The sequence below is a fragment of the Plectropomus leopardus genome, chromosome 17, assembly GCF_008729295.1.
Source record: "Plectropomus leopardus isolate mb chromosome 17, YSFRI_Pleo_2.0, whole genome shotgun sequence".
Classification (NCBI taxonomy): Eukaryota; Metazoa; Chordata; class Actinopteri; order Perciformes; family Serranidae; genus Plectropomus; species Plectropomus leopardus.
This window is the reverse complement of record NC_056479.1, coordinates 17,783,083-17,792,123: the sequence shown is the minus strand read 5'-3', so window position 1 is coordinate 17,792,123 and position 9,041 is coordinate 17,783,083. Positions and strand designations below refer to the sequence as shown.

Genomic DNA, 9,041 nt, shown 5'->3' with positions numbered 1-9,041 from the left:
CAAGCACAGTTTAAGTATATAGATGGTGATGGAGAGGAGCAAATAATGATTTAAATGGCAACCTTTTCAACTTTGCTGATCGCTTTAACTTAACCAAGCGGTAACGCGTGACACACTAACAACAATAAAGTATCAACTGCTGTCAAAATATTAAGTAACACATCTTAAATGAGAAGGATAAAAAATCCTTTGAATATTTTATTATGACTCATAATCATAATAGCCTTTCATATGATATTTGCCCTTTAAAGGCCCAGTGTGTGGAATTTAAGGGCATCTATCGGCAGAAATGGTATGTAATATTCATGTTTTTTCATTCGCTTATCATAACCTGAAACTAAGAACTGTTATGTTTTCGTTACCTTGGAATAAGTGGTGTGTCTACATACAGAGCTGGTCCTCTTCCATGTAGTTGTTTCTACAGTAGCTCAGAATGGATAAACCAAACACTGGCTCTAAGAGATTTGTGTTTTTGTGTCAGTCATCATGGTTCTTTAGCATTGGCACGTGGGAGAAGATGCAACCTCAGCAGCCACTAAATCCTACACACAACACCTTTAGAGGGACATCAGATTAATATTATTTATGAATTATCTCTTCATCATTTGCAGCTCAACTAGCATCCTGATAGCCATTGTAAAGGCGTTAAAATATAAATTGGATGACCTCCATGCCTCTTTGGTTTCCAACAGGATATCACCCAAACTTGGCTAAATCCTGAACAGCACCATTCAACCGGGTGACTCTTTTTCTATACAATTATCAGGCAGAACAGAGGATTCTGGCGAGAGAAGAAGAGCAGGTTTGTGAATAAGGAGTGGTGTACGGTCAGAATGTGAGGTGCTGTACGGTCGATCCTGTTTAGGGTCGGGATGTATGGAAAGTGAAATCATTCCATGATCAGAAACCATGGATTACCAGAGCCACCAGGAAACATGAGGAAATTATAACGCAGCCATTCAAAAAAGGACTATAATGCAAGTTAAAGGAGATGATGGGATCATCTGTCACTGGAGTTGTGTCTTATATAATTCCATGTGACACAAGCACAGACATTGATGAAAAAACAGCAAAAGCAGGAAGCAATATTAAACTCATTTAGCTAATAAGTTGATAGAAGTTATGCATTAGGAAAAAGAGTTTGTTGTGCTGACACTGATGAGTAACAACCGAACTAACACCTATATCACAGACACGACTTTCTCTCAGAAGTAATTTTGTCTCTCTACACTGAGTTATAGGTGAGACGAGAAGTGAAAGGTGATAAGTGGTTAAGGTGTAAAAGTGGATGAGTAGAGTTTGAGCCGCAAACGGTGGGCTCTATCTTTAGACAGTCTGTGGGGTTCTTTGATTAACACTTACGAGAAAGTCAATACAAATTGGATGGCTTCCAGGCACCTGTTACACACAGCTGTTCCTCAGTTGTTGGTTTTTTTTCTCATTGTGACGCCTGTGCGTCACAACGATCATATTTAAATCAATATAATTATGAATATAATATATGAATAAAATATAATTTTATGTTCCTGGATTGGTCCAGCACTGTTATTTACTGTTGCAACAAAAAAATTGAATCCCAATTACATTTTTTTCCTTAAAAAAGAACAATTTATTTACTTTCCACTTTTCTACTGAGGAGGACAGTGATATACGGATTAAGGATCTAAGTAACCTCATTTAATATACAACTATTTTCACAGCACATTTCATGCAGGTCAAGACATCTTCAAAGGGCTTTAGAGATGAACAGTAAAACAATCTGAGACCATAAGGCACAGAGGAAGAAAAAATAAGTAAAATACAAAAAAAAAACAAAAACAATAAGGCATGAAATAGATGGTATAAATAAAAATAATAATAATAAACATGAACAGAGCATAGAGTATGATAAATGCTGACTGTATATAAAGGCATCAACCTTCAGGTAAGGTTAAACAACATCTTTATAGACTGATGCATCTGGGAAAACGTACTGGCAGAAAGAGCAAAAACACACTTTTCCCCCTTTAATACGCCTTGAGTGCTTGTGCGTACCACTGCGCCCCCTGTGTCCCCCTCACCTAAATATTCCGGCTGCTATCTCCTGCTTACTATATAGTCGTGATTGAGGAAACAGGTAAGGCGCCTGTGCTTCTTCAGTGACAAAAAAAGCTGCTTGTGCGTGTGCACGTGGTGCAATGCGAGATAGTGGATATCTTTGTCTGATGCATTAAAACTATTTGGTTTATATGATTCACACACTACAAGTAACTGTGTGCATACTGTGCCTTTCATTTTAAGATTTTAAATATGTCAAATTTATCATTATAATGACATTATCGCCATCATGGTAATCACGCGCAAACGTGCCGAAACGTTTTAACAGGAAAGCTGGTTATTTGCAGACTAAGAATTTTTCCTCTTTTCTGTTGATGAGGGGTGGACAGAGCTGACGCACGAAAACAGCCATAGTAACATTATAATTTCGGGTCTTGCCCCAGCTCCCCAAGCTGGAGCGTGACGCATGACGCATTCGGGAGGCGCGGCAAACTTTCCCCATAAATCCCCCTGCCTGCTCTCCTCCGGCTTCAGAGACACAGCGAGGTTAGACACCTCACATCACAGAAAGGACTTGAAGCCATCTCTCGCCACAGCACAGTCTACCTCCGGGTGCAACTGCTGCAAGCATGATTAAGAAAATGACACCATCCGAGAATGAGTTCGACATTCCGGCCAAGAATTGCCACAGGATGGTGATTCTGGGCTCCACTAAAGTTGGGAAGACAGCCATCATCTCTCGGTTTCTGAACGAGAGAGTCGACGACCAATACACACCCACTATTGAGGACTTCCATAGGAAACTCTACAGCATCAGGGGGGACGTTTACCAGCTGGACATTTTGGACACATCTGGAAATCATCCCTTCCCTGCAATGAGGAGGCTTTCAATTCTTACCGGTGAGTTGAGCTGTAAAAGTTTAAGCTGCTGCATACAAAGGTGATTTGCTGCTATTTAAATGTTTTTATTATTTGGCACTGACCCTGTTTTCTCTTTTGTTTTCCAGGTGATATGTTCATCTTGGTATTCAGCCTGGACAACAGAGACTCCTTCCAGGAGGTGCAGCGCCTGAAGCGTCAAATTTACGAGACCAAGTCCTGCCTGCGAAACAAAACCAAGGAGAACGGGAACATCCCGCTGGTCATCTGCGGCAACAAGTGTGACAGAGACTTTTACCGCGAGGTGCAGGAGGAGGAGATCGAGCAGCTAGTTGGTGGAGAGGAGCACTGCGCTTACTTTGAAATCTCAGCAAAGAAAAACACCAACGTGGACCAAATGTTTCAGACTCTCTTTACCATGGCCAAGCTGCCCGACGAAATGAGCCCCGACCGGCACTGCAAAGTCTCCCTGCAGTACTGCGAGGTTCTTCACAGAAAGTCCTTCAGAAACAAGAAGTGCAAAGACGGGAACGCCTATGGGATTGTGGCTCCGTTTGCGCGAAGACCCAGCGTACACAGTGACTTAATGTACATAAAGGAGAAAGCTGTAGGAGGCAGCCAGGCCAAAGAGAGAGGCTGTATCATATGCTGACACTTTGTTTGCATGTGTGCAAAAGACTTTCTGTCAGACTTTTCCAGTGCTGAAGTTGAGCCGTTCCTCATACAGGGCACATACACCCAAAAAAACTGTAGACTGCAGCCCCCGAGGCGACAGTGACATATTGTAAAGCAAACTGTGATGAGACACTTGGGACAACAGCTCATAGGCCTGTCCCCTGTGTAGTGATGCTGTAAAATCTGCCTCTACATAAGCTTGTCAAGAAAGGCTCTTGAGAAAAAAATGTTTACATTTTGCTTTTTTTTTTCTCTAAACTTGGTGAAAGTTGCATTATTTGTTGCATTATGAACAAACCTGAATGTATATTTATTATGTCTGTCAACTTTTGGATAAAAAAAGAAAATAAAACCACTTGTTACTTTCATAGTCTGTCTCCCTCGTCACTTGCCTTTCAAGCAAAGCATAATGAAGTTAAACGAAACACCGCACAGTCTAAAATTAACACTACACTGTTCTGCAGGTTTCAGGCAGCAGTTTCCCTCTACTTGAAAATAATTTCCATTTCCAATAATTTCCTCATAATTGTTCATTTGTTAAACTATATGATGCTGACTGAAAGCTCATTCTGCCACTTTGTTCAAAAGCATTATGTTAAAATTTTGAAAGGAGGGCTCGGGACCCTAAAATCACTCCCCACACTTTCACTCAGATTGAACTGCAAATGTGGATGTGGATACATTTACTTCCCTTTTGAATCAAGAGATTCTCAGTAATTTCCCCCTTCAACTCGAAATGCAACACAGAATAGCAGCTCAATTATATCAAAAAGATGCTTAACCCTTTGAGACCTGAATCAACATCACTTTTCTTGTGCTGCATTGAGATAATTTTCCCACAAATTGCAAGAAATTGATAAATTTAGAAAAATATTTTAAAAAGCTAGTATGTTCAGAAAACTATAGTCACCATAAGTATATATTTAAAATTATCTTACAGAATTACGATAACTTTAAAGCAATTTTTCCTTCTTCTTTGTTTTGTTTTGACTTTCCTATTTTATTGTTGTTAGTTTGTTGTTTCGCTAATTTTCCAAGTAATGTTCTTGTACTACTATTTTACTCATTTCATGCTAATTTCTAGGTTTTTCAGAATTCAGGCCAATTTAGCCAGGTTTCAAAGGGTTAATTAATGATGAGGGCCACAGGATGAAACAGTTGTGTATTACTCATAGGCTGAATTTTAAAAAGGCTTTAGTTCTTAATCATTTAATTTTATTACAAAATAGGAATACTGCAAGATATTACAAAATAAGAAAATGTTACAACTAAAAAAATGTGTTCAGGACATATATTAAACCACGTTTAAAGTTTTTCAACAACAAAAAAGACAAAAGAAGAGGACATTGTGTGACATTCACAAACATCTTGCAAAGCGATGCAAACCAGAAAAAATACGTCCTTATTAATTTAAACGTCCATCTGGTATTCTTGAACCTCCCTTATACTTGCTTCAAAGGTGAGGATAATAAGCAAAACGTCCTTCCTGCACCTCGACTGTCCGTGAGCGTCCTCCAGTCAGTGAACTAATCCAGTCTTCAGTATCATGATGCTTTTGGCACGTCAAACATGCACAGACTTTTGTATTTCTGCAGCAGCTGGTTCTTGGTGCGGACCTGCTCTCGCAGCGTCGCCAGCTGCTGCTGCTGCTCCAGCGGGCTGCTGTCCACCCCGGGCATGTTGGATATCTGCTCCCGAGCCTCCTGGATCTTCGCCTTCAGCTTGGCCAGCTCTTGATGGACATCCTGGCTGTCCTTGTCCATGCTTAAAGAGAGTAAGTGAATAAGGGGCACGTTATTTCCACGTCGTTACGTTATTCTGGACATGCATCTTTTCTAGTTAGCCTAGCTGTGAAAGGCTAACGTTAGCTTTAGCGAACAGGTCGACGAGCTTAGCAGCTCCACCAAAGCGACAGTTAACGACAAGTAAAGAGTCGTGAATAAATGTAAAGCACGCACAAACGCGCTGGCAATCTTACCATTTGATAATGTCATGAACTAGAGGCAGCAAAGAGCAATCATCGCTCTCTTTCTCTTGGTTTGCTTGTGACATCGCCATCGCTGTCTCTGCTCCGAGGCGCAGACAGTTGACGTCATGCGTCGTATGATGACGCCACCCATATTCAAAAACTTTAACTTTGTATTGTTTGGATTTTTTTTTTTTTTTTTAAATATAACTTAGGCTACTTTTCTACCAAAGGGAACCAATATTATATCATCACATTGATACTTTTACCTGCAAAATCTCATATTCATGAATCTATATTTATCATATGCCTCCTTTTTCATTTTTTGAAAACAAGCACTCATTTCCATATTTTAAAAATAGCAAGGCTACTACAACCTTGACTCCATGTATGTAACATTATATGAGATGATTTCTGATTTCTGTAAGTGCTCCTATCTCCTGGCATTAGCATTCTCTAGGCTATAGGCTATGTTTTTATGTTGTCTCTTAATAATAATAATGATGTGTGTGTGTGTGTGTGTGTGTGTGTGTGTGTGTGTGTTTATAATGGAAATAAATTCATAAAACTGGCACTACTAAGTCAACGTAAAATGTTATTGATTTTTTAAAAATTTGTTCAGCTGCAGGTTCATCAAAAATATTTGAGAAATCAAATTAGTGGCTTCTTTATTTTATTTTATCGTATTGTAAAGCCATGCCCAAATGTCTTAGATATACATAACTGGGGATTTCTTTTGCAACAGAAATAAGTGGAAGGATGGGACTATTTTCTCAGATTTCACTCTCTGGCATGCTTGTTTCTTTTGAATAAATTATAGTATTCGCATGTCCTGGCTAAACTGAGATAGAACATTAAAAGGCAACAACAAAAAAAAGCCCTGTTTTAAGCATCTATTGTTTCATAAAAATGTATTTTGAAGAGGCCTTTATGAATTTCTTTTTCAGGGAAGCCCAGTTTAGGGGGTTATCCTGCTGTTTATATAAGGCTCTTACACAAATGGATTCTCTTTTGAATGAGATCCCAGACAGCCTATATTTCCCCCCAAATAGGCCACAGACAATCCATTAATACACAGAACCAATAAACCTGACCTGTGATGGCCAGGGAAAATGGCACATGCTGCTACCTAGCAACGTTAAGCGACTATACCTTAATTCAACCTCTTATGTCCACAAGTGTGCCACAATTCTTGGTGTGCATCTACAGTGAAACATGGCAACCAGTGTAAATGCATGTCAGGTACAAATACATGGCCAAATGGACTCCAATAATAAGTCAAAGAGTTGATATTAGTGATGACCTTGTGCAGTGTTATTGAGCTGCGTATGGTTTGCCAGCAAATGGAGATACACTCCTGACGAACAGCATTAAATATTATATGCTGTGCTTATGGTGTAGTTTATCTGTTTAAAATATGCATTTAAAAACATAAAACTACATAAAGTGGCAGAGTTGGTTTAGGCGTATGTCTGCTGTAGCTGGTGAAATTTTGCAGTCTTTTCTTTAAAGGCACTCGATTTGATGTCTTGGTCTTCTAAACCTCATTGACCTATATACTTTCACAGCTATATGTCCTCATTAAAGGATAGATTCTTCAGTTAATTCCCTCTGCCTCCCGCACACACATTACTACCCACACCTGGTAAACACCATGGCGATAAATTCTCATTAGCCACCATTGCAGACAGACCACTGCCGTGACACTGCCGGTGAAGACCTAATTAAGAATAGCTTTGAGAGCCAACCTCACATTGAGATGTGAGAGTCACTGAACATTATCTTTGGTCATGCCTCCAACTGACTGCTGTTGATCTTACCAGAGACTTAAACAAACATTCAGGGCTCACAGTAATTTCCAGCATGACGTCGACTGTTACATGCTGGTGAAACTTACAGAGTTGGTATATGTGACCCAGATTTGAGTTTGTAGGGCATTATGTCGATCAAGTGATCTGCCATTTGGGTCACGAGGAAAAGATCTGACACATTACATTTATGAGGAAAGTGGGCCATTTTCTGACCCCAAAACTTTCATCCCACATACAATTAAACATATTCAAGTAGAATTACATGCACATTGTTATTGCATTTGGAAAGATAACGTAACAGCTTTGTCATAGAGTAAAATGATGTGTGTCGCGAAGGTAACAGTCAAATTTCCCGTTTCTGAAAGATAAGTATCACATTAGTATGTGCGCATATAAGAGAGCAAGAGCTTGTTTCATTCAACATTTTTCATTGTGATTTTTGTTTCATCCTGACTCACTTTGACCTATTTCCAGCTGCGGAATTGGCCATGAGACAGGAAGAAGCTCATTAACTCACTGTCATGTTGGTCAGAATTACCGATATCTTTTTGACTGATTTACTGTGTGTTGTCTCCCTGATCCTTTTAAAGCAAAGCTAATTAGCCATCAATATATGTAATAAATTATCAGACTGCTAAGGCAGAGAAGTAAATGAGATGCAGCTGTTAATATTTAGTCACATTTGCATCTTCTTCAGGATTACAAGCAACTATTGTTGCTATACTATATTATTTATGTTTACATTGTAGGTCTATGTCGTTTCTTTAATGTATGTATTTATATATCGGTGAGTATTTAATGAAACTTTTGTTGCAATGGATTTGCTAACACTATATACAGTGTATATGTACGTGTGTGTGTACGTGTGTGTGTGTATAAAAACAGTAGTGCTATTAATGTTTCAGTTGTAGGTCCATGTAGTTTTGTAGTTTCTTTAATGTATGTTTTTTTATATCAATTAGTATTTAACAGAACTTTTTTTGCAATGGATTTGCTAACACTGCAATTTTGTGCTAATTCTCCCTTTCTCTCTGTCTGTGTGTATATATATATATATATACGCATATACATATATATATATACCCCTGTACTAGGTTATATATCTAAATTCAGTCAGCCTGTTTAGACCTAACATACGTTTCAGTGATCCAAACTCAGGTGGGTGGCCGAGACGCATCACTGTTCATATCTGTGCTGTATCTCTAGCTGACCAGTTGTGGTCACAATCTGTCACTGCTCCACGCACAGTTATCACCACACTTCATGAAATGGCTAAATTACAGCGCATTGGTGCACGGTCACCAAAACAACCATCACGTCCTGCACTGATGATATAGTTGTTGTCAGTGAGGCATCAGGACAGTGTTAGTATGTAAACTACAAAACATATGTGGTCGAATGCATCCCAGACCACCTCAACAAGTAGGTTGAGTGATCGGATAACAATGCGTTTTGGTGGCCGTTTAGACCTATATTTAGCGCTGCCTACATGGAATCAGGTCACCTGAGACACATGTAATACCAGGTGAATAAGAGTCGAATTGCCGACCGCTTCTGTTGCTCATATCTTTCAAAGTGGTTTGGATGCCAATAAAGAAAAGAAAGGAAGACAGGACGCAAACTGGAGGAAGGAAGGGCAGGGAGTCCACAGAGGCTGCTTATGCCTAGGGCCC

The 9,041-nt window shown here is 39.4% G+C and overlaps 2 protein-coding genes across 2 annotated transcripts; one reads left to right on the top strand and one right to left on the bottom strand.

Moving 5' to 3' along the window:
• The first annotated feature begins 2,544 nt into the window (after positions 1-2,544).
• Positions 2,545-3,908, top strand: LOC121957088 (dexamethasone-induced Ras-related protein 1-like). The gene is made up of 2 exons (XM_042505599.1): positions 2,545-2,937; positions 3,045-3,908. Exons 1-2 carry the CDS (start codon positions 2,667-2,669, stop codon positions 3,566-3,568), a joined length of 795 nt encoding a protein of 264 aa, XP_042361533.1. The 5' UTR covers positions 2,545-2,666; the 3' UTR covers positions 3,569-3,908.
• A 927-nt stretch (positions 3,909-4,835) lies between these two features.
• Positions 4,836-5,693, bottom strand: med9 (mediator complex subunit 9). The gene is made up of 2 exons (XM_042505743.1): positions 5,570-5,693; positions 4,836-5,355 (listed from the first exon to the last, which is right to left on the bottom strand). The coding sequence occupies exons 1-2, from the start codon at positions 5,647-5,649 to the stop codon at positions 5,136-5,138; spliced, it is 300 nt and encodes a 99-aa protein (XP_042361677.1). The 5' UTR covers positions 5,650-5,693; the 3' UTR covers positions 4,836-5,135.
• Positions 5,694-9,041: the final 3,348 nt, after the last annotated feature.

What these genes read in the sequence shown, in the direction of transcription:
- LOC121957088 (XM_042505599.1), top strand. Translation starts at nt 2,667, where the DNA reads ATGATTAAGAAAATGACACCATCCGAGAATGAGTTCGACATTCCGGCC. An exon ending in GAGGCTTTCAATTCTTACCG is followed by an intron (nt 2,938 to 3,044) that starts GTGAGTTGAGCT and finishes TTTGTTTTCCAG; the next exon opens with GTGATATGTTCATCTTGGTA.
- med9 (XM_042505743.1), bottom strand. Translation starts at nt 5,649, where the DNA reads ATGGCGATGTCACAAGCAAACCAAGAGAAAGAGAGCGATGATTGCTCT. An exon ending in GTTCATGACATTATCAAATG is followed by an intron (nt 5,356 to 5,569) that starts GTAAGATTGCCA and finishes ACTCTCTTTAAG; the next exon opens with CATGGACAAGGACAGCCAGG.